Below are 27,116 nucleotides of genomic sequence, written 5' to 3'. Positions count from 1 at the left end.
GTATAAAGATGTTAGGCGAGACTTGAATTTCCGGCAAAGAAAAGTAAATATATGTACATCGTTAACGAATGAGACGTATTCATTAAATATAATTTTGCTAATGAAAGGGAAACAACTCAGACATGAGACGGCAACAATACGAGCATTATTATTCTTTGCAATCAAAGTATCGCTATTCCTTTTTAAAATAACCGACGTGTCTTTTCACAAACATATGAGACTTCTAAAAATTGATCAATGTTAAATATATCGAATATACATTGAAAACAAAATTATTATCTTATTGTTCGGTTGATTATTTGTTTTTAATTGAAATATTTAAATATTTGAGTCAAATAAATGTTTCAATCAGAGAAATAATATTCAACGCTAAACACATTTAACTTTTTTAGTGTGGGCTATGCTATTGTTTAATTTATAAAAAATAGAATTTTAATTGAAAGGAAATATTATATGTTTGTTATCGGACAAAGAAATCATCGCTTTTCATATTTCAGCTTTTCTGAGGCTATGCCATAGATGGTCTATTGAATTTGTATCCTAATGTTTTATTTATTCTCGAGTTTCACATGTCGAACGGATGAGACGGCTGCTTTTGATATGTTTGCCCTGTGTTTTGCGTATTTATGTAGACTTTTTGTGTGACCTTAACGCGATTATTTGCTGCGATCTATTGTACGAAATTCCTACAGTAAGGTCTTATGATCTTATCAATATTGATGTTTCCATAATTATTAGGACACATTGTATATAAAGTTGTACAAAAGAAAGAAAGAAAGGGAAAGAGAGATTATGATCAATATTTATTTTGCTATTATATTTTGATATATTTGAAACTAGAAATTTTTATACACGTTAAAAAGATATCAGATCGTCCTTGTAACGATATTACCATGTAACGATATTTTCTCGTTTCAATTTGGCACCTATAAAATAGATGTACCTATATTTAGAATGAAATTGTCATCTCATTATGTTCTTTATGCAAATTGACACATGTACGCAATTATGGGTTTATCTTTATGTATTTCCATTTTATTTTTATCGCAGCGAAAAACGGAGGAGAAAAATGATGGACCTCGACTTTAATTTAACGTAACGCGCAGATTTGAATAAGTGAAAAACACGATAAATGTGAATAATAAATAAATAAAAACTGCGATCATTTTAAACGCTTCTCATACATATATGTATGCCATTTCGATTAATATTCAATTATCGAGGAATACAACCTATATTGCAAAAGAAACGATTACGATCTCTCTGTAAATATTATTTTCATCCGTTGTTTATCCTTCGCTTGTCCATTATGGGGAATAATACAAGGATACGCGCGGTTGCTTCACCCGGAGATCTTGCGAAACCGTCATTTTTTTTTCTGCGTTTATATACAATGCGGTATCTATGTCTATGCGTTATCTATCGTGCTCGTAAGCGATTCTAATCGAGAGATAAGACGAGGAGGCCTCGGTATTTTTCCTCTCGATCGACGTCCAATTTTAAAGCGAGAAATTGGCCGATGACAGGGCGGATGTTTGATATAAAATTCTCGATAAAGAAACGACCGCTGCCTTTTTTATTTGGTGATCGTGAGGATGTCCGGTGATACTCACGAATAGGGACAGGCTCGTAACAATCTCTCAAGTATCAATGTTTCATTATTTCTGGAGGCACGCATGTCACATATGTCACACACACTCATTGCGTAATTATGCGTATCACACGTGTATCGTTCGATTTCCGGTATGAGCCTACCAAGGTGGTTCACTTGTCATTTCCCGTCCACTATCATGCGAATGCGGTTAAAAGCGTAAGGTCTAAAGAGAGAGAGAGAGAGAGAGAGAAAAATAGGGGAAAAATCGCCTCGGAAATAATTATCGCGTGAGTGATTGCGACGTCGTTGCCGACCTTTGCCAATGAATGATGGCCTGCATAATCTCGACGAAATCGCAAATCGCGATACGTACTATAAATACGAGAAAATAATCGTGTGTTTACTCGCGATAACGAAAATACGTCAATTAGCGTCGGATAATTTTTTTTTTGTTTTATGCGCGCTTTCCAGGGACTTTATCTCATCGAAATTATTATCCCGATTTCGCAACTTCGTCTATTTGTTGCTGTTGCAAGATATGATTACTCTCGATACACGTGGCTTGGAAAGATACGTAATTTTTTATTCGTCGTTGTAATTTTCGATTTTGAGTGTAATTTTAGATTTATCGTTTTTAGATCGCGAGATTTATTATTAACGATTATTAACGATTAAACGTGCTTTCGGAGGATAATTTTCGCAATCGTCGGCTTCGTTTTTCCTTTCAACCGCGCGATGTGTGCCTCGCTGCGGAAACGCATCTCTCCTTTTTCTCTCCTTCTCGAACTCGCGCATAACTTTCCTCGGCAATTTCTCCTCGGCTCGGTTTCGAAACTCGTTCGATCGGGTGGACTTTCGACTTTCGATATTCGAGCGCACTCAAAAATCGATGGATTGTCGCGAGATGTGGAAATTTCAGTCGAATGGACCGATGTGTCATGGGTTTCTCCCGCGAAAAAATTTATCTTACCCACGAATTCCTACTCTGTATTTTATATATCGTTTATCGCGTGTTAATTATAACTCGAAGAAATATGAATACGAGTTTTTTTTTACTCCGAAAAACTCTTAATTATCATTTCAATTATTCAAAACGGATGTCATAGAATAAACAGCGGATAAGTCGTCTGATAAATAAATGATGCTCGTCGCATTTATAAATATGTGATGCAATAGACTACAAAAGCATTTAATAAAACTACTGTGCAAAATGAATTATATTTTCAAGGTATAAAATAATATAAAATAATAGAATAAATAAAATAATAGAATAATATAAAATAATAGAATTAATAAAATAATATAATAATATGAAATTTAAGAATAATATAATATAAAATAATGGAACAATATGAAATAATAAAATAAATAAAATAATAGAATAATATGAAATTTAAAAATAATATAAAATAATAGAATTAATAAAATAATAGAACAATATGAAATTTAAGAATAATATAAAATAATAGAATTAAAGAGTAATAATGGCACAAAATTATAATTTCAATCTCCAGAGCATCTTGTTTCTCATTGTAAATACGTTTTCTCGCAAATTAATCCATCTCAACTCTTTGCATCTCCTCTCGCGCGGATTTACTCCCCGGAGCAAGGGATGCGCCGACAGAAACCTCTGAATTTTTCTAAAAGCGGAAACCCCTCGCCCCGAGCGCGCACGACGTACACATCGGCAACAAAAAGCCGCTCGGTGAACGCGAGCCACGAAGAAGGGGCGTAGGAACCTGTTGCTTCAGGTTTGCCGCCGGTGCTAAAGAAGGAGTGACCGAGAGAATGAAGGGATGCGAGGAGGGTGAGGGGGTTATCGGAGGGGACCCCTCTTTGTGCGCTGCTCCGCTGCCCGTACCCCTTACCCCTCCTCCCCCACCGCCCGGATTCTCGGCTCCATTGGCGTAGCACGTACCTGGGGCTCCCCCACCCTTTTGTGCGCGTCCCCTCGATCCCCCGACAAATTTTCCCATATTTCTGAAAAGACCTGTTGTGTCACGACAAAGGGATAACGCGACGACTCGTTCGTTCCTTCGCAGCGAGTTGCATCGATTTCCAAAACTTTTTTCGCGAGGCTTCTTTGTACGTAATCCTGGCAGGTTCGGCCAGTTTTTGTGCAGGGATTTTTCGGGGCGATCCCGATCCTTTATGCGGTTGGAAATACGTCTGTTTTTTCTTTCACTTCTCACGATGCAAAAAGCGTTGCAAGTTTGTCTAGACGCGATAAAAGTTCGATAATTGTGATCAAAGTGTCGCACGATTATCTTATTATTCTGTCCCCAGACACTCATAAAAGAATTTTTAATCTTTAAATCTTGTGAATGAATTAAAATTTGAAAATTCAGTTGTACGTGACGATTTAATTACGTACTTCAAGTGCAATGTTTCCAAGTTTATTCGTCTTAAAGTGCGATATGTCAAAGTGACAATCTATTCTATGTACATTTTAAACAATGTTTTCGCACAATTCTTTAAATGGATGTGCATTGTCGAAAAAAATTTCAAAATTTATTTGATAAAATGCATATTCATTGGAAAGAATTGTCTCAAATATATATAAGAAAAATAACATTTACAAAACAGCATGAATTAAAATTTTTCTAAAGATTCATGTCACTTTGACATATCGCACTTTAAGACGAATAAACTTGGAGAAATATTAATATAATTTACAAATTATTAATATATCTATTAAATTATATCTATTTAATTTATCTATATAATTTATCTATATAATTTTTATTTAATATATTTTTATTTAATATATTTTATATTTTTAATATATTTATAATATATTTATAATATATTTATAATATATTTTATATTTATATTTTTATTTAATATATCTATATAATAATTAAATATATCTATTTAATTATTAACACATCTATTAAACACTTAAGAAACAAAGATTTTTCTACAAAAAATAAATTTTCCCCGTACATTTCAGATGCGTTGAGGAATTCATTAAAAAGGGCATGCTACAAAATAATTTATTCGTTATTTTTTAACGTAAATTTGCGAGTGGCTTTGTGAATTACTGCAACGGGTTCTTGTCACATTAAAAGCCAGTCCCTTTCCCGTATTCATGAAAAGGACCGGTAAACACAAAAGACACGCAGGGGGAAGGACACGAGCCATTTCCGCGCACCTTGCACTTTCTGCGCTGCTCGTCTTCGTCGATGCTTTTCGAACACTTTAACCTTTCGCGATCCCCCTTCGAGATAATCTCGAGGAATTACACCACATCGAGCGTCTTGTGTTTACGCCAGTATTGTCATTATTGCGTAAGTTTGATCAATTTTTCGCGTTATACGCAATAACAGATTATATAATCGAAAAATATGCAGTCTTAGGGCGGAGAATCGAGTAAATGCGAGTCGATAAAATTAAGATCAATATATTACGATGGGAAATTTTACATTTTTTTTATTCACAAAGCATATATTTATTTTTTTGCATTTAATTTCAAGGAGTGAATTTTTTCTCCTCTTCTCCCCCCCCCCCTCTCTCTTCTCTCTGGCTCGCACGAGAGAAAGCGAGAGTGTCGGGGAGCGTTTACTTTGTGGCTTTCGATTTCACTTTCATGCTTGATTTATGCGATGGTTCTGGAAGTTTCCAATCCGGGCTGTTTCGGTAGCTCCAGACATCGTCACGCTCTGGAAAAAATGGGGGACCGGTTTTCCGGGCGATTCTGTTTCCGCTCGCACGTGAACGAGGTGTGTCGATTGCATTTGTTCGTATAATTGAGGTCATAAAAGTGCGAATAAAAATAGCAAGAAAAAAAATATTAATGTCTTTAATGAGTCGTAGCTAATTATCGCATTGTATCATTGTGAGCGATGGGCATAAAATCATATCTTTTAATGAAGTAAAAAGATGTAAATTATCAGGACAATTTAAATTTATTTAATTTTTAATTTTATATTTTAATTTCTCGAGTCTTTGAATTTTCCTTTTCATTTTTCTGAATTTATCAATTATCTTGAGAACATATTAGATTCAAATTGAATTAATTATATATATCAAAGAATTTTTTAGAGAGCTACTTTAAATGTTGCTTTAGATGGAAGAGTGAGTCATAAGATAAAATAGTTTAAAAATAGGTTAAAATACATGCAAATTATATAGGCATATGTATAATGCCATTAATTTAAATTTCGTCGACTCGAAAATATTTAATTAAAATTTATTATGAATTTGCTTTTTGGACTTTGACACCGTGATAAGTTAAGTTGATCGCGCATAAAAATAATACGCATCTTATGTAAGGCTGGAAAAAAATTACCAGCTCAGAAAAATTCCCTTGATTTGCAGCTGTCATATTTTCTTTCGATTAAAGTTGTTAGTTGCAAATCTCTGCGTATGCCTGCGTATTTTGTGTGTCATTATTTTTCCGAAAGCGTCGCATTTATCGATGTAATTTATTTTCTCGGCCACTGAGAGCTATAACATTAAGATATCAATGATAAATTATACCACACTGTTGGTGCGAATATTCGTGACCTTTGCTATATTAGATTTCGCTGCAGTTATCATTCACCTGAATCGCTTCTTGTGGTCGAGCCAGGTAAATTGCTCGGCAATTCCGGCGATTCGCGACGCTCATATTTCCTGCTGTAAACGTATTTGCTGCTGTCTTCAATTTCGATTGAAATTGAGACGCGATATGTTTTTCTTGCCTTTCATTTATATAAAACAGATTTGAAATCATTCACAAATTTCTTTCCTTTTTAATTAGCTTCAATTGTCTCGATCAAGTTGTAGAAAGAATTAAAACATATACATTATTGTTTAAAAACTGTATTAAAAAATCAATTTAAAAATTATATAACATATTTTCGTACGATATTTTTACGACCGTGTGATAACGTGCAATATTTTTTACGACGTTTTTAACGCGACACACGTAACAAAAGATAAGACAGTAATCCTAGATATTCGTGTATTGATGATTATTACGGCAACATTATCGCACGATGCATACTCTTATGATGTAACAATGATATTCGAAAGTCAAAAATTAGTTCTGTGAAATCGCAAATTTATTAGCGAGACCTCGATAAAATATTATATACGCGAGACACGTTGATTAGTGTCAGCTTTGCTAAATGTAATGCAATCGTAGACTGTCAATAAATTCCGTTAATTAATTTACTTGGATTAATTTATTTAATTAAGCATGAAAATACATTAGTAAGTATTAGTTGCTTCGGAGAAATTAATTGACCCGATTATCTAAATTAATCCTGAAATAGAGATTCTTACTTTGAAAAATAAAATTATTTTTGAATAGAATTTATTGTCGGTCCCAGTAGCACTCATACATTTTTATTTCAAAATACATGAAAAAATTGATTTTCCAAAAATCACGAGGGAAGATAATAAATAATGATGCAAGTAAGAGACATTGCCATCAATTCAATCTATAATTCGGTATAGTCTGTATCTTTAAGTGCATCGTGTAAGTTGCTTTGCGATTTGATTTACGGACGAATAAAAAGGTACATTTCCTTTCACGAGCGGAGATTAAATCTCGGTTATTGCGCTCAAAGCGTCATTAATTTAACAGGTAATAAAGAACGATGTAACATGTAGTTTTTAATATGAAACGGAAATACATCGATGTAACGTACCCGGCGAAAAATAATTGTCTACGTTCGCCGTTTATTTTCGAGATGATCGTACATCGAAAGTTACGATACGAGATCGCACGTGACCGCCGCAGTCACGTATTTTCCACGGTTCGTTCCAATGCCGGAAACGCTGCGTATTACCGTTAATTCTCATTCCGTGATACCAGCGATATGCCAACTCGGTCATTTTTCTGTCGCGCGGAAGACCTTCGGAAATAATTGAAACTGCCTTACATGTCGATTTGCCCGCTATAACACATATCGACATTGAGATTTTTTTTATCTGAACGAGTTTTTTTTGGGACTGTTGATTGCTATCCAACGAAACTTCAAACTAGAATTTTGTGCGAATTTTTTTTTTATTTATGAATAATCTTTATTAAATGGGGCTATAAATTCAATATTATTTTAATATTTATTGAAATTCAATTATATATAATTTTTTTCTATAAATTTTATATTATTTATATAGGGTTTCTTAATAAATTTTTTTCTCAAATTTGGAATAAGGTAAAGAAATGAAATTAGATGGATATTTTTTACTAATAAAAAGGTTATTTATTAATATTTTGTTCAGCCTGCCGTATTGTTATTATTAGAACTTTTTAATGGGCCGGAATATGATCATCTGAAAATATGCATTAAAAAGTTTGATTTATTTAGAAACTTTTTTATTTTTTTCATAAAATCAATAGTTTTCAATAAAAAAATAAAATACGTTATAGGTTTCGAATTACGAGAACTTAAATTTTAAAATAAAAATAAAATGGAGTAAATGTTGGGACAATTGGAACGAAAACAAAATTATATAATAAAAACCTAAAAACCTAATTTTTACACCCTAATTTATGGAGGAATGTAACTCCACAGAAAGGGGGAATGTGGGAGTATATGTTTATATAAAAAAACTCCCCTTAATTTTTACAAAGAATTATCTCCCAAAATTTTTTACACTTATTAAGAAACTCTGTATATCTCATCGTACATTATGTCGCTAAAAGCAATTTTGCAATTATGTAATATAAGGATAATTTAATGTATAAAGTATTTAATAATAATCTCTATTTAACCTATTTAATAATAATATTTAATAATTAATAATAAATAATTTTTAATAATAATATTTAATAATAATATTTAATAATATTTAATAATAATCTCTCTTTTGTGTAAAGTCACGTATGAGAGAAACACATATACAGGGTGTCTCAAAACATATAATGAATCTTTCAAAGCAGATTCCTGGGATCATTTGGAGACGATTTTTTCTCAGCGAAAATGTCGATGAAGGTCATCATTTTTTGCATGTCCCGATTTTTGTCATTATATATCTGCAATTAAGCCTTAAATTAAAACTCAACTAAAGTAAACTCTATTTAAAATTAATCGAAGAATGTGGTTTTGTTAATATTTTATTTTTACAAAGTTTAGTTTACGAAAAACTCCTTATTTCCAGTCACTTATAATTCGAAAATTATTAGTGCCTCGACATTTTCGTTGAGGAAAAATCGTCTTCAGATGATCCCACACAGAGAAAAATATCATTCTACTGCCAAGAAAAACGATTACTCAATTTATTTTTCTTTTTTTAAGTAAGTTTTCTTCAACAAAGAATATATTCTTGATAATAATCTTAAAATATACTCATCACAAGTGTTAGAAAATCTCATTATCATGTACTCCAAAGAAGAATTTATTTTCTCTTCAAGAATATTGTAAAGTTATATCAAAGAAAAATCAAACTTACTTTATGTGGTAAGCAAACCAAATTTTTGTTTTAATTTAATATTCTTGACTAAAATACTACAGTTACTAAAATTCAGAATATATTTAATTAAATTTAATGCTTGTGATGGACTTATGATATACTTAAGATAAATAATATTTAATTGAATACATTTTTCTCTGTGCAAGAATCTGTCTTTGAAAGATTCATTATGAGTTTTGAGACACCCTGTATGTATGTATGTATATATGTGTGTGTGTGTGTGTATCTTGTGGCTATCAAATTATATATATATATATATATGTATATATATATATATATATATATATATATATATATCATTTGACAGCCACAAGCAAGTTCTCGGAATAATTTTATCATCGGTTATATTTCCGACTAACTCGGTGGCATAAAACATCGCGTATCGTGTCTGTCGTAGGATGATAAAACGCGGAGAGCGACCCCGAAAGTCTCCCACGTTTCTTTATTCCCTTCTGCGAAGAAAAGAGCAAAGCGGGGAAAAAAGGGAATACAAGAGTGCGCGGAGGCGAGAGCGTGGGGTCACATGGGGGGGAGGGGGAAGGAGAAAAAGAAGCAGCGAGAGACCGCGAGAGACAAAGAAACCCGGGGATAGCCGGTGGCATGAAAACAGCGCGCAGGACTTCCTCGGCGACTGTGTGTGCGTGGACCGTCGTAAACGCACGTGTGCGGCCAACGCGCGCGCGCGCGCGCGCGTTTTTACGCGCAAGAAAGTCTTCGCGGTCACGCGGCCGACCGACGCCTGAATCACGCGTCTTATTTTACGAGCGGTCGGGGCCTTCGCGCGCATACACGCATATACGCGTACACACGCACGTATTTTAGTACATCCATATATCATCCGCGCGTGTTTTCTCGCCGCTCCCGTTCGTGAGCTGCGCGCGCGCTTTTACGCTCGGCGCGTGCTTTTGTCCATTAATCGACGGGAACGTCTATTGTCTCGATCGCTTTGGATTTTATTAAAATATATTATTTAATTCTTTCGATTTTTGCTGGATTTTGAAAATTTAATCGGTATATTTGCTGATTTTAAAAATTTAAGGTATACATATATATAATTATTTTTTAATATATATATCTGTTTGAATGTATATCTATCTTTTAAAAATTTAAGAATCTTTTATAATTGTATTTTTTACATATCTATTTTTTTAAATTATAAGATATTTATATAATTATAAGATATTTATATAATTACATGTATTTATTTATTATATTATATATATAAATAATTTTTGAATAATTTCTAGTTATTGCGATCGCATTAGGAGCGAATTAAACGAGTCACATCGCTTTTGCTTCTCGAATGGATGTATGAATGAGGCTTAAATCGCGGCATCTGCTTTCATTGCTTGTTCGTTCATCAAAAGTGATTGTGATAACGTTGACACTTTGTCGTGTATATTCGATAGCTGTTATAGCCTCCCCGTGTGTGATCCTGGGATAAATTTAAATTTATTTTATGACATCAAAAACACGTTCGAACAATTGTCGATATTGTTTGAATATTGTTGATACACTTGTTTTACTAGAAAGGTAAAACTTTAAGATGGTTAGATAAAAGAGGAAGAAAGTGTTCATTTCTTATTTTCGCGCGAATTGCACATAATCGTCATATGCATGTATGAAGCAATATCTTGCGTGAGTCTGAAAATTGTCAGTTAATTCCCAATTAATTTACATGCGATACGATCTCGCGGAAACTAATTGAATTCACGACGAGGATGGCCACAGCTTATGTATTATGCATATTGCTCTGTATTTTATTCTATTTTTATCCTTGTTTATACATTGATTGCATAATCATTTTTCACCTACATTTTTTTAATTGACATAATGTTAGAATATAAATAAATTAATCTTTAGTATCTACACAATCTATCGATGATATATTAAATCAAATCGCGATGGGGAACACTTCCTTCTAATTTATCTTATGTTACCCATTTACTTTCAATTAACGCTGTATTTAACAGGACGACTGTGTTGCAATTAAACTTTCAACAGCCATGAATATTTTCAGTTAAATTAAAATAGCGATGAAAGCTATATTATACTTTTATAATTCTTTAATTTATTATGTTGAATTATATATAATTTTGAAACGATTTGGATCGGCGTTTAATTTAATGATTAATAATGAAGTTTTTAATAGTATTTGCAAGAAAATTAAATAAAGAGAATACATCGGAGAATATTTATGCTACCATTTAACTATTATTTATTTCTTAAAATTAATTTTATTCTATTGATAAAATAATATTAAGCTTCTAATATTTACGCGAATATTTGATAAAGTGAAATTGAATCTTGACGAAAATATTTCTCGATGATACAGTTACAGGAAGACGCTGTTTTTTTTTCGAAGAACGATGCTTTTATTATTTCATCCACTTAGAAAGACGAGTCATGAGGAAAACGTGTGACGAATGTACGTGTCACTGTTTTTCCCACTGATTGTTGCGAGAAGAAATGAATGCGCCGATGAAAAGGAAGGAGAGGGGGATTACACAGGGCGCGATCCTTATGTGAGCTCAGCTGAGAGCATCTTAAATTATATTCCCTCCCTCCTTTCATCGATTTAATACACCTCGAAGTCATTACGGAGTCACGATACGGGTCTGAATCACGTGGTAATGCATTTCACGAGCAATTAAACCTTATCTACGCGCGCGATGGAAGAAATGTCGCCGGTTCCGTGATTATTCAACCGCGACTGCGGCGCCGACTGGCATCCGCACATTGTCGGCCTTCTGGCAATTCTCGCGAAATATATACGTGGCACGATGCGATTACAAATTCGCCAACGTAAATTTATGGCGACCTCCTTGAACCGCGAGACGAACGGAATATGCAAAATCGCCTGCCATATATGAACGTCAAGAAAGTTATGACTTTCTGAAAACTGTTCTCTTTGAATCTGCATTCTACATCACGTTCTTGAACTTCCTCAAAAATCATTTTTTCCCGCTGGATTATACAGGGTGTTTCTTAATAAGTGCGACAAATTTTAGATGATTCTTTGTCGAAAATTAAGCGGGATTTTTCATATAAACATATACTCCTACATCCCCTCCCTGTGAAATTACACTCCTTCAAAAATGGGGGTAAAGATTAGGTTTTCATTTTTTTTTCTCAAATTTGGAACAAATTAAAGAAGTGAAATTAGGTGGATATTGTCTACTAGTAAACAGATTATTTATTAGTATTTTGTTCAGCCTCCCGTATTATAAAAGGATGAAACTAGCAATCCCTATTCAATTTTTTATTATAACTTTTTAATGGACCGGAATATGATCATCTAAAAATATGCATTAAAAAGTTTGATTTATTTAGAAACTTTTTTATTTCTTTCATTTTTTTTTCATAAAATCAGTAATTTTCAAGAAAAAAAATAAAATACGTTATCACACAACATAATGCTAAATAGCATAGATTTTGAATTACGAGAAGTTAAATTTTAAAATAAAAATAAAATTAAAGTAAATGTTGGGAAAACTGAAACGAAAACAAAAATTTTAATAAAAGCCTGAAAAATAAAAAGTTAATTTATATTTATATGAAAAAGCCCTCTTAATTTTCGACAAAGAATCAGCTTCTAAAATTTTTCGCACTTATTAAGAAACACCCTGTATAATTGTATTTTTTTTTGACGATCGAATATTTACATAATTGCATAACATATTTCGAAAATGTCTGCCCGACAGATCTCCATTGATAGATAATATCCCACACATACAAGTTGCTGCACACGTGCAAATTCGTACGCAGTCGTGCAACCAATTGAACCGTGACTGACTCATGACAGTGTCAACAACCGCTACAGCCTGCATTAGTTCTGCGCTATTGTTCGATATGATTCATAATAATCTGTCTGTTCCGAAAAGGATATTTTATAATGACCTGAAAATTTCATCCTCATCGTTGATTATAAAAAAATTAGAGCTGGAAATAGCATGCATTTTTTTCTATATCATTCAATGTCATCGCGTTTCTTCACAGCTGTTATGCAGTTTATACGTCAATTTTATGTAAGAATATAAAGCTGTTATTTTCCCACTTGAACAAAAACTTGTCAGATGTTGCCTCCTATTCTATTCTAATTCTGTTTTTATACTTTTTTTACTTGTTAACATTTTTTATTAATATTCCATGTTATTAAGCTTAATAAAAATCGGGGGAGCATTTGAGTCTTTTTCTCTAAAACAGATTTTAATATAATTACTAAAGAAAAGAATCGAATTAGAAAAGAATGCAATATTTATAATCTTTAGGAAATAAAATAGCAAACTTGATTTATGTATATTGATCGAAATGCATAGCGCAGATCTAAGGCAAAAACCACTACATATACACTAGAACGAGTCAATTTATTATCCTCTTTATTAGCTACACGTTCTGCTACATTAAAGTTTCTCCGGATAAGTTAAGAGATGCCGAATAAAGTGCGTTAAATCAACGATAAAATCTTCAGAGGTATATGTGGTACTCGCGTAGCAGAACTTTATCATTACGATTATTCTGACCGTATCACTACCTTAAGATCTCCATTTTAACGTTTCTTCTCTCGCATACTGTCTTTTTTTCTCGTTTCACACGGCAGCGATACCTACCTCTCCTCAAAGGGGAAAAAAATTCTTTAAAAAAAAATACACGCGCTCGCTTTCCGATTTTTAGTTCCGTTGCTTTTTTTTCGTCGCGCAATAACGGTACAATGCTTGTTCGTGTCTGTCGGATACAGTTTCTTTACGAGACGTGGGCAGGCGAGTCGCTGACAAGGTATTCGCCGTTGGATACCTTGCCTCGCTTCGTTTATCATCGGCGTACGAGGGAAAAAGCGGAGCGTCGAGTGAACCGTGACGAAAATGTGAAAACCGCCGCGTGAAGAGCCGGCAGTTCTCTAATTCAAATAGATACAATGAAAGCGCTTCCGTGAAACGTGCAGATCCGCGATTATTGCGGACGCCGTCACGTGGAAAGTTCGCGGAAAGCCGCTGAATCGCGACTACTTTGCTACTTTGCATCGTTTCTAGATCGAAGAGAAAAGTCCGCAATGTGATTCGATAGTGTTAATCACTATTGTTATTTGTTCACTCTATCTGCGTCTAAAAAATATCCATATAAAATATTTAATTTTTGATTAATTTAATATATATTAAAATATATATATAAAATATTTAATTTTTAATTAAATTTAATTTAATATATATTAAATTTACAAAATTTTTTTTTTTTAATTGTAAAAATTCCAGAGTTACTTACGATACTAACTATTTATATTGTTGTTTGTTCGCTCTGTCTGTAATAAAATATACATATTAAAATATTTAAGTTTTAAATAATATATATTAAATTTAAAAGTTTCTTTTTTTAATTCTAAAAATTCCAGAGTTTTTTACGATGCTATTAATATTGTTGTTTGTTCGCTCTGTCTGTAATAAAATAGCCTTTAAATATTTATTTATGAATATAAAATTAGAATATAATATTTATGAAGATATAAAAAAGAAACGCTTCTTGGAATTTCTAATAGAATTAAGAAAAAAATATATAAAATTATTTTAATCTTGAAAAATTCCAAAAAGAATTTTTTCATAATATATTCATAAATATTAATTTACATCGGTAAATCGATATTTTATACAGAACAAACAACAAACAACGATATAAATGGCGTCATAAGAAACTCTTCGGAATTTTTAGAATTAAAGAAAGATATAAATTTCTTTAATTAAAAATTTAATTCTAAAAATTCCAGAAAGAATTTTTCATGCATTTTCCATTGCAAACCGCTTTACCTTTCCAGCGATATATAATATTCCAAATATCTATAAACGCATTATATTGTCGAATAAATCAATGAGAAAAAAATATGTAAACAATCGCTAAAAAGAAATAGAATCGTTTCGGAGAAGCTTCATATCATCAAATGACCAATCGAACGTGATTCACTCTCCCTTTCGGCGAAAACATCCGCTCATTATGTACTCTCTCCTTCGCCGTTTTATTGCAGTGATAATTGAGCGCACGAGATAATTGCGATTCTAATCCACATTGTTACCGCAGGTAATTCGCCGGCGCAATCTCCGCGTGATTTTTTCACACGATGCGTGCAATATATACTTGTGCACTCGACGTATCGTATATATATATATATATATATATATGTACGATACGTCGAGTGCACAAGTATATATATTAAATAAAAAAAAATAAAAATAAAAATATTAAATAAAATTAAAAATAAAAATAAATATTAAATATAAAAAATAAATTTTTTAATAAAAATTTTTAATAAAAATATAAAGTACGATATAAAAATATAAAGTACGTATATAAAAGTACGTATATAAAAGTACGTATATAAAAATATAAAGTACGATATATATATATATATATATATATATATATATATATATATCGTACTTTATATTTTGATCACCTGGATAAAATTTGCAAGTCTATTCAATCGACGTCTCGGGTTTCCTAATCGCTTTCTCGCTTCTCTCCCGCCTCTCCTTCGATCCTAGAAGCGTTCCTCCCGTCCGCGGGGGAAAAAGAAATTAAAGTTCACATTATACACTATATATATACACGTACGTACTTTCACTTTTCGCTATTGTGCATACGACACGCTCGCGCGCGGCATAATTGCGCGAGGTGTGCAAAGTTGCATTGTTGCATTCCGGTTTCCGTGTGTGTGGTTTCTTTACGACTCTCTCGGAGTCTGATTCATATTGCTTCTTTATTCACTCTTGCAACCGTACTCCGATCGGTCGGTCTCGTACGCGTGCATCGTGCAAGGTTCGCGAGGGAAGTAGAGTGGAAAGTCGCGCTTCTCTTATTGGCGAGTGCGAATCACTATGTTTCTCGAAAGTCGCCATTGTGCGTCGCAAAAGCAACATCCAGACACCGGAAGAGCAGTGGGTAAAATTCTCCCTTGCGTCTATCAAAGTCTCTCCAATTTTCGTCGGCTCGAGATTTGTCAAAATCACTGAAATGTCAAAATCACTGAAATGTCAAAATCACTGAAATGTCAAAATCATCAAAATGTCAATTATTCTTGTTTAGTCTTTCTTCGACGATTGTCCGGGTTTCGGAGAAACTTTGGAGATATTTCGAACATCAGAAAGTGCCGCTGGCGGAAATTTGCATGCAATCTTTCATACTTTTCTTGTAACGCGCCTTGTTTTCGCTTTGCATGCTTATGCTCGAGAAACTAGCAAAAAAGAGACGCGAGAGAGTTTCGAGGGGCGACACGCTCTTCTGGGCCGGAAAGCGAAATGCTCGTCGCTTCTCTCGTGCTTCTTTTCGCTCGAGTGAAAGACGAGGAGGAAGAAGAGACACGTCGACTGGGCGAAAGAGCGAGAAAAGAGCAACCTATTTATTATTTTTCATTGTCGAAATAAATACAACGAAATAGCATGTCGTATCAAGTATGCAAACATAATAATTTCTAGAAAAAAAAAATAGAAAAAATAAATCTATTTCTCTTAAAAATCTGCGATATCACATCATTAACTCATTATTTAACGAAAAGAAATATATAATTTATAAGAAATATAATTCATTGAAAAAAATATAATTTAATTTATGAGAAATAGAAAGAAATCTAATTTATTTTTGACAAAAAAAAGGATAAAATCAAATTCGTTAAAAGTCAACAAAGATTGCGAGACGCGAGGAGGAAGCAAACATTGCACGAAACCGCGAAAATCTTTATAGGGCGAAAGACAGGCAGCTGGCGATCGAATGTCGGGGCGTTTCTAAGTCCCGGACAGGCGGGTAATTACGATAATTAAGAGTCGTGCTGCGCTTTATTACGTAAGGATCAGTGCGCGAAGCATCGCCGTTCCATTCAGTCGGTCGACCGGTCGGCGCCATGCTCGTTCTGTCAGTTGGCCTCTATCTCCCTCGATTCTTCTACCTCGTCGTGTTCTCTGTGTTACTTTCACCTTTAACCTTCGAGATTCACGTTCTTAACCCGCATATACGTGCGCGATTTCTTCTAACGCGGATGCACATGATATGACTGGTGTGTGTGTGTGTGTGTGTGTAATTATGTTTTCATTTCCAGGAGTGAAAGGTATAATTAAAATGCGATAAAATTATAAATTTTAATTAAGTTGTACGACTGAATTATACTCCGAACTATTAATTCTCAGTTCGTAATTTTTATTTTGTCTGTAAAGGCAAATATTGCATGTGTAATTTAAAAAGCTGTCTCGTATAAATCGTTATAAATTGGAGATCATATTTATAAATAAATAAGTAAAAGGTATCTCCCGTAAAATGAAGGTATTGCATTTTCGAAACTGTATCTTTCATAAAAGAAACTGATTTTTATTCGAATAATTTGTATTTTTTCTCATTTCTTTGGAATATATATAAGCAAATCATCGGTATAATTTGTGATACTTTGATCCTTGAGCTTACTTTCACTGTCGACCGAGCTTGAATGTCAATGTTACTCTTCGGGCAACGCTTGTTTTTATCTTCATTAAAGTGAAAGTCATCTTTGTATCTTTTCAAAAATGCAGATATTAAGATACTATATCTTGAGAATGTTCACATCGTTCTGAATTAATGCTAGACTTAAAGAGCAAGTATCTCCATATTGGTAGACTTACTTTTGACTTATCAGCGCTTTTGGTCTCTCGAAATGACACATGTCATTCCCACGCGAAGAAACTACCTACGTCAACGTGTACTGTCATTAACATCTCTCTCGTGATTTCAACATTCTTAATAATTATGACATCTCTATAGGTATTAAGTTACACATACTAGCTGGCACGAAGTAATCAAATTCCGTGTCTGTATCATGACTAATTCCCTAAGTGCGTGTGTGTGCGCGTATTGTGTGAGTAATAATTCATTTCAATTATAAAAATAATTAGATTATTATCATTTATATTATTTTATAATCGTTGAAGATAATATAAATAATTCTCACTTGTATATATCTTATTGATTATGAACATATATAATATTTTTCATTAAGAACAAATGCAGTCATTTATTTATCTCATTACGAGAAAAGTGTATGTATTTTAGTGTTGCGACTTTAAAAAATATTTTATTTAATAAGTGAATTATTTTTTAATTATTCACATACATCGCTATTTAAGAGGATTAGAACAAATAAAACATTGCTGTTAAAATTGATGTTGGTCAATAGAATTTAGAAAAGTATTTTTTTTTTATTTTTAATAATTTTTTTATTTTTAATAATTGCACAAAATTTCAAATTTGGATATACAAAATATTTACTGATAATTTTAAGTGAAATAAAAACTATCATCATATTTAGAATTTAAATTTCACATTACTTTCAAAATAAATGAATTATAATTCTTTGCTGTAATCACTTCTTATTATTTGTTATAATTGCTTAAATACTATTGACATATGAGTATTGTCATTTTTATTTATCACTTTATTAAATATAAAAATCGTCATTTCTCTGTTAAAATTCGCAACCATTGCTGTAAAAATATAATGGCATGTTTATTAGAAATAAACTTTCTATTGACCCTGACGTGTACATATCAGATATTTATGAATCATACATATATCGTGAGTCGTGTCCATCACGCCACTTTTGCAAAACTAATGTTGCTTTATGATTGGCTGGGATCGATATCTGCAAACAGCAACTGTTAAATAATCATCATTGTTCGACATTCGATACGCGGAATGTGGCATATGATGTGCATATTAAGTTCGCGAAATGAATAAGAAGGTAAATAAAGTGTAATTCTATTAACGCGCTCATTTAATTATATACTGATCGTTGGATACATAATAAAAATAACGTTTAAAAAACACAGATAACAGTAAATAGAATTAACTGTATGTTAAGACTATGCAAGATATAATTTACTATAAATACATATACAGTAATTTCAATTGCAATCTTTAGAAGCTTTTAAAGGAAAGGTCAGAAAAGATTTGAAAATAAAATGAAAATATTCTCTTAATTATTTTTGCTAATAAAAATATATCTTTTTTTATATAATTGTCTCTGTTGTGATGATGTAAGTTTTAAACTTTTTTATTTCAACACTTTTTTGCACACACATTTTGTATATAAAATAAATTATACAAATCTTAATATCATATGAAATTAATTAACCAACAATATTTCAATATTTCAATATTAATATCATCCATATAATCAATGAAAGAGATAAAATTAAAATTATTAATGAACCACGAAACTATCTTTAAAAACAAAATAATACATCAATGATTTTGTTAACAAAATTAAGAAGAGGAATAATAATTAATTATTTATTTTTTCTTACAATATTCTTATTTTTTGTTTCATTCCCATGGAATTTGAATTGTTTGAATTTTTTTTAAGTTTCAAATAACACCACTTTATACTACATTAAATCTTGTGCTTAAAAATAGACAGTCATTTTTATCGATGCCTCATGTCCCATCGGCAAAATGGATGAATGAAACGTCACATGTATTACGGCGTGCGTAGGAATTAAATTCGTGGAATCGTACGCTCTCGTTCTTGAATAAATAAAAACGTAGTTTACTTCGCGTTTTTGAGAAGCTTTTTGAAAGCTAATTTTATTAGAGGGATTCATCAACGATGTGTTAAGGAAACACTGCTTGTAACCATACGTCGTCGAGTTCGACAGGATCGTAACGTCTACGAGAAAAACTTAAGCAGTTTATTTTTTCTATCAGGCAGCCTTTTCTGCTCATCATGATGTTATAAAATATACACTGCCAAAAGTATATATGTTAAAGACATATGCATTAACAGACAAAATTTATTTTTCTCTCTTTTCGTCTTGTCCTTATTTTTTAATGAAGCAGATTTATTAACAGATTTAATTATTTGTATTTTTTTATGTTTTTATTGATTATGTTTGTATTACTTTTATATTTTATTTGTTTTAGAAATGTTATATACACATGTATTAATTTTTATATTATTTTAAATGTTTTAATAATTTGCTATTTTAAATAAAATTAAATTTTTAACAAAGAGAAGAGAGATCAATACTACACACACGTACACACATATCATGACATATCATAATTTAAAATGCTTATTAATTATCTTAGAAGTATAAGAAGAAGAATTCGAGGAAGATAAATTCGTAAAAAAGATGACTAATTATGCTATCTTTAGAACAGAAGAATTTAGTGATAACTCAGAGTTGGAAAATTCAGGAATTCGTAAAGAATGACTAATTACGCTGCATTTAGAACAAGGGAGATTAGACGATAATTCAGAATGATTTGCATAATTTGCGTCAAAAGATGACTATTTATTGACAATTATCATTCTGATTTAATACCCGACTTAATTATTATAGCTATTAATAATATTACACACACATTCAAGATACAATTAATTTTTAAAGAATAAATAATGGAATTTCTAGTGATTCTGATTTCTTTAAAAAAAGGAAGAAAATAAATAACATTCTTCCAATATTTTTGAAAATACAAATTAATTGATCAATAACTTTCTCGCTAGTCAAAGTACGATTCTTCTTTGCCTAGAGTGTTTTTGCACTTATATATTATCAATGTCTGTCTTAGACATTGTAACGAACATCGAAAACACATAGCATTCTATCAAAGAGTGCAAATCTGCGCGATTAGATATCCGATATATTGTCAGTGTGTGTATCGCTAAGATTTATGCATATATAATCACGCACACACGCACACGCACCACACGTGAGCGTAAACACGCTACTCGTGTGCGTGTGTGTCCGACGATTATCGGCGATCGTGCGCTTACGATAAACACACTCTTCAACATGCGGAGGCTACGCGGGAATAATTACGAGGAGTTGCGGATACATGTGTGTGTGTGTGTGTGTGTGTGTATATGTGTGGCGCTCACACATACAGACACATGAAACAAACAAGATCGCTCTGACACGGATACGCGCACGTGCTGATGGAAATTTCCAGACTCTCGTGAATCCTCCTGTGTGTGCGATCTCACGCTCGAAAAATGCTAGATCTTTTTTTCCCTTCTTTTTTCTCTATTTTTGCGAACGTCACCGAGTGCGCGCGATCGATGATTATTCGCGATGGCTGGTCGTCTTTAACAAAATCCGGGATGGAAGGAGATTCGGAAACAGCAGCTTCAATGTCAGATGTACTCGTGGCCTGTCGCGATGTTTATTGAAATGCTAATAATATTATTACGTTGCAACTATAAACTGCAAAATCAAGAAAAATAATGGGAAAAAAATTTGCAAGATTGATAATATCAATGCTAATAGTATCCATTATATAATTTGTAATAGATACTACTATTACTTATATAATATTTTCCTATACTATTATTATTTATATAATATTTATATAATATTATATAATATTTTTTATATAATTATTTATGTAATATTTTTTTATTATTGTAACACGTTTCTTTTTATTTTAAGAAAATGCAAAAGAGCCTAATCTCGTAACAAACAAGAGACTAAAATGTGCAATTAAATCATTCTACATGAAACATCTGACATGAAATTTCAATAATAAAGCTATATTACAAGTTTACTGAGCACTTTGTTGCTACTCATTCGATTTTTCTGCGATATCACTAAGTCTCTTATTTTTTTCATCTCCTACATTAAAGTATAGCTGAAAAGATGATTATTATCAGCAAAATCGTTTTGATCCTCATGATCTTCTCCTTTATATATATAATAAAATTTCGATAACCAGTCACGCCTATCAATCTTCACCAACATTAAAAGCTCAGTTGATTTATGCCGTTATCTGCACGACAACATCTAGACAGATTTACGTTCTGAAACGTGTATGTGTACGTATTATTACATACAGTAATAATTATTGCACCACGAAACGAGGCATGGCAGAGATATTGTGTAACTTTTCTATAATTAATGACATCGATTAAAAGACGCAAAAAAAATTGTATTTCTACGCGGATATATTTTAATAGATTCTTACTTTTTTACAAGCTCGAAAAAAATTTCATGAATCATGAAGCTCTTTGATGTCGGTTTACCTCGTCAATTTATTTGATCGATTAGTTATCGCTAGTTTTTTGCATGCAACACGTCTCGTCCAAGTTTTCTCGAACGTTAATTATTGTATTCTTATTTTATGTGACTTTTATCGTGTCGTCAGTTTGCAATATTGCATAAATATTAAAAAAGATCATTATGATATGAAGAGACTCGTGTTTTATTCAGAATCATAATAATTAATAATTTTTTTATCACTTTTTGTCGTATAATAATATTCTGAAATTTTCCGTGCATAATAGAATGATTATATCGTTTTATAACGTTTAGTTTTGTTTTTTTAAATCTAATTTGAAAATTCCTTTGGTTCCAAAGTCCACTTTTCAAAATCGGAGAACATGTAATAATAAATTTAAAGCGTCTTATAAGAAACCTGTATAAAGTTAGCGCCACATTATTTATGATAATTTTTTTGTTAAAGAGATAAATCTCGTATAATGAATCAGAGCAACTCTTCATTCGAACATGATTCTTGGAAGTGGAATCGTTCGCGATGGTAATAGTAATTGCAGTAACCGCGAGAATTATACGTGATTTCCGGGAAGTAGGACGCATTTCGTTAATGTTCCTTCGTGCACGTCAATCTTTATGAAAGATCGAATTAGCTGGCAACATAATGAATATCGAACATCACTCAATTACGTTATATACATGTACATATTTTTATGTACTTATTCCAATTATTTATTTTTAAAATAATACAAAATATCTCTTAGAATTATTTTGATAATTGTTAAATGTCATATATTTTTATCAAATACATTTTATTAAGATCTTTTACTGATTTAATTTATTGTATAATTTTTACAAAATATTTATAAAATGATTTAATTTAAAATGCAGTTTATACTCTTTATTTCTTCATATTTTTTATGTATTGATTTTTCTGTATTGCATATATTACATAAGAAAACATTTTAATATCAGATGTAAGAAGGATTTTTATCAAGACATATCAAAATATAATTTAATTTGCTATAATTTCAATCCAAAAGCGAGTAGAATTGTTTTTAAAGCGATATTTCACTACCATTAACATTCACAATCTATACATTGCATCTTCTAAATCCACTATATCTGAATATCACCTTAACATAAGGCAAAGAACCGTTAGATTAGAAAGTTGTGAAGGGATTAGGGACTAGTAGTAAAGATCGTTAAACGGTATCTTCCTAATTTTTTTAAAAGTATCAAAAAATGAGAGAGAAAAAGTTATTACACAGACATTTTTTAAACTATGAATTTTTTAGCCCAGCCAAAAAATGTAAATTCATCATACTAAGGCTTTTTGGGAAACGATTATTATAACGAATATCATGGATTGAGCAAAGATTCGACAAAACAATTATTTTAAAAAATCAAATTTCTGTCCAAAATAATAAATAATAATCTAATAGTTTCTAATTTTACATGTGAGATTTCTTTTTTCTTACTAAAAATTTATACAAACAATCTTAACACATCTACTCTTTCTCTCTCTTTCTTTCTCTTTTCTTGATTTTATCATTCTTTTCAATCTATGTGATTCAATTTATCCTTACAATTTTATTGTCGAAATAATTAGACAAAATGATTACTGATGAAGGAAAGATCTGGATTAAATGTAGAAAGAGTTAATTTTAAACTCGATCGTAACAAATTGTTACAATCGCAGTTGAAGAGCTATCACTCGAGATACACTGCAATTTTTATCTGACTTTATTTATTTTCAGTTATCTATCGTTGAGTGATGGAAGATAAGGACTTGATTATCGACTCATAAACGAGATCTCATATTGCTGAGATTTTTCATACGTCTGTTTGTGTGCTATGAACTCATTTTCGTGCGTTGAACTATGTTTTTGTTCTCATTTGCTAAAGGTTTTTTGATGTTTCAACTGTGATAGTAGTCAATCTTATCGATTTTACAGATACAGATATGCATGATATATATATATATATATATATATATATATATATATATATATAAAATTATATACATGAAATACTGCATAAAATTATTCCTATAAATTTCCCAAATTTTTATACATTTTTAAACATCACCTTTAACCAAATTTCGCGCGATATTATTGTAGTATTTATACGTATTACAATTGAAAAAATGTCTTCAAAAATAGAGTGAAAGTCGCATCGAAGCAAATAAGAGTTGATAAATATCATTAAATAGAAATCCTGGCACTTTCGAACCTTCCCAAAGTTGATCTGTAACACTTGCATAAGTGACTGTCGCAACGTCTGCCTTCCGTTTTCTACGGCAAACGGCGTATTGTTCAGGTTCCCATTGAAACGAACGACAGTTCCAGCGGTGACAATCCACCGCTGACTTGCTCAACACGCTATCTCGTAGCGATGACGTTGCGGAATTGCCAAGAGTCTCGGTTATCATCCGCGCCGCCATTTCAAACGTCAAATTACCCACGCGACGTCTCCTCCCCTCGTCCGTCTGATAACGCGCCAATTACTCCCACACGCGAATGACCGCCATTTCGGAGTAAAAGTCGAATGAAACGCATTATTTCTGCTTGCAGAACGCAGCCTCGGCCAAGGCGAAGGAATCACCGTCGTCCTCGACAACGTCGGCCACCGCCAACGGCGGTGCCGCCGTCACCAACGTCACCAACGGACACGCGCCACTGAAGCGCAGCTACACTTCCTTGGTGACCACGTTGATCGAGCAACACCGGAAATTGGATCGCAGCGTCAGCGAGCCGACGTCCCGCTACAAGACAGAGCTCTGCCGGCCGTACGAGGAAAGCGGCTCGTGCAAATATGGTGACAAGTGTCAGTTCGCACACGGCTACGGCGAGCTACGCAATCTCGCGCGTCACCCCAAGTACAAGACCGAGCTGTGCCGCACCTTCCACACAATCGGCTTCTGCCCGTACGGGCCGCGCTGCCACTTTATACACAACTTCGAGGAGGCACGCATACACAATCAGAAGGTGAGTGCCCAACTGGGCTCGACGCAGCCCAACATAATCGGCCTGAATCCGTTGATGAGCGCGGCAGCCGCTGCTGCAGCGGCGACCGCGGCCGGTAATGGTGCCATCGCCAACAACAATGCGTCCACAGTCAACAATAACGTCAACGTCAGTCTGCTGGAGCATCTCGCCGCGTCGTCCCACGTGGCTGTCGCGGCCGCGGCAGCGGCCACCACATCGAACCTCATGCGAACCAACTCGTTGAGCTTGGGTAGCGCCAACGCGAACGGCTACAATCAGCCGCCGTTGCTGCGAACGTCATCGCTGAGCCTGGCGACGAATCATCATCACGCGGTGCAGCAGCACCACCATCATCATCAGGTGAACGCCGTCAAGTCGGTGATCGGCGCGACGAAACCCAAGCCGCTCAATCTCAGCCCGACCTTCTCCCTCGGCAGCTCCGCCGATTCGGTGTCGCCGTCGTCTAGCCTCAGCCAGTCGCCGACCAACTCCATGGCGAGTTTCTTCAGCGACGACTGTAGCCAGCAGGCGGCCTCGTGCACGAATCTGCCGACAACGCCGTTCAGCTTCGGTCAGGATTTCAGTCTGCTCGCCTGTTCGAGGCAGAGTCCGAGTCCTCGCAATAACGGCGTGTGCAGCCCTCTCGCCTCCGACGAGGCGACGCCCAGGACACCCTCCCCGTTGTCACCTAACACGGAGTCTAGGTTGCCGGTGTTTAACAGGATCAGCAGCACCCTGGGCGATTTCGATAATCTCAAGATCTAGAGCGATTGCTTGCGCGAAGAGGAAAAGGATTTCAGGGGGGGTATTTGTGACTCGGGGTTTAAGCGAGGATAACTTCTCCCCGCAGTGGATTCTGTCGGAGGAAAATACTTTCTTTCGTTTCTTTCTTCTTTTTTTTTTTTTTTACATATGAAGTCACGCCGTTCGCGCGACGTGATTCTCTTTATCCATCGTTCAACTTTCTTGAAAAGCGATGCGTTTTTTAAGGCATACGTCGGTAGGTTTCTTTTTTACCTTTGAAAACCCTTGTCTTTTTTCCTCCTTTTTTTACATATTATTACCACCATAATCACATCATATATATATCATATCATTACTATTGTAATATATTACTATATTACTCTATACATATTATTATTAATATTATTATTATTATTATTATTATTATTATTATTATTATTATTATTATTATTATTATTATATTGATATATCTTATCATCTTATTCCTTTTTCTTTTTCTTCTTCTTTTTCGTATTTTATCGTTAGATGTGAGTTTAGCAGAAAAGTGAGATCAGCCCGGAAGTCTCAACTCGCTAGGCCCGAAGGCTAAAGTGCTTTTGGAGGAAGGTATATAAAAGTGGAATGTGGGGGTTGTATAAAAAGGACCGGGGGAGGCGAAAGAGGATACCGAGCGCAAATTTATTCCGAAATGTGACTTTCCTACGAGCAAGTTGTTCATTGATCTCACTTGGTGAATCTTTTACCGGGCCTTCCGGTCTCCGTCGGAGCCCTCTCCCCACTGTCCACGGTCCATCGCCTTCCTCCATCGGATTTTTTCGAGCCGCGAGCACCATACGGCGTCATACGCACCCGGGGCAGGTGAAATGTTGCAATATCCAAATAGCGCGTACAGTTACGTTTCTTCGAGTTTCTTCTCCGGAGGAGCAGGGGTGGGGAAAGTCGTCTCGAGAGTGAAAGGAGAGGCGAGAGTGAGCACTCCGGCGAGCGAAAGAGCGAGAGAGAAAGAGAGAGTGAGAGCGAGAGGGAGGAAGGGAGGGAGTGCTTGAGAGAGCGCGATGGAGCCGAGTGAAATCGATTAACGCACCGCAAACGATTGTCGTAAAATTATATTTCTGGATCGAGGATACACACTTGTTGCTCTCGTTCTGATCCCGGGAAACGTCTTGGCACCCTCGCGGATAAACTTTGCCCGGGTTTCTTTTTTTTAATTCGGCGTCGTGAATTCGCGAGGTACGCCCAAGCTTCCAGTTTCCGCAAATTTTTACGTCCGCATAACGCGACAACGTTTCAGTACAGGGTTATCATGAAACGCATACGACTATGTGTTTTAAACACCGTGCGCCTGACTGGAACAAAAGGTTTTCGTTGCTGACAATTTTCATAAAT

At 33.7% G+C, this 27,116-nt stretch overlaps 1 protein-coding gene across 1 annotated transcript in view; it reads left to right on the top strand.

Annotated features, from left to right (window-relative positions):
- LOC105256786 (protein TIS11) overlaps positions 1–26,057 on the top strand; it is a 30,196-nt gene extending 4,139 nt beyond the window's left edge. Inside the window, exon 2 of the mRNA XM_011267017.3 lies at positions 24,573–26,057. Within this exon, the coding sequence (XP_011265319.3) occupies positions 24,573–25,751 (1,179 nt within the window). The 3' untranslated portion in view covers positions 25,752–26,057. The remainder of the gene's footprint in view (positions 1–24,572) is intronic.
- Positions 26,058–27,116: the final 1,059 nt, after the last annotated feature.

The sequence above is a fragment of the Camponotus floridanus genome, unplaced genomic scaffold (assembly GCF_003227725.1).
Source record: "Camponotus floridanus strain SB8 unplaced genomic scaffold, Cflo_v7.5 scaffold50, whole genome shotgun sequence".
In the NCBI taxonomy this organism is placed as follows: Eukaryota; Metazoa; Arthropoda; class Insecta; order Hymenoptera; family Formicidae; genus Camponotus; species Camponotus floridanus.
The sequence above is the reverse complement of the archived record's forward strand: the minus strand, read 5'-3'. Positions and strand labels throughout refer to the sequence as shown.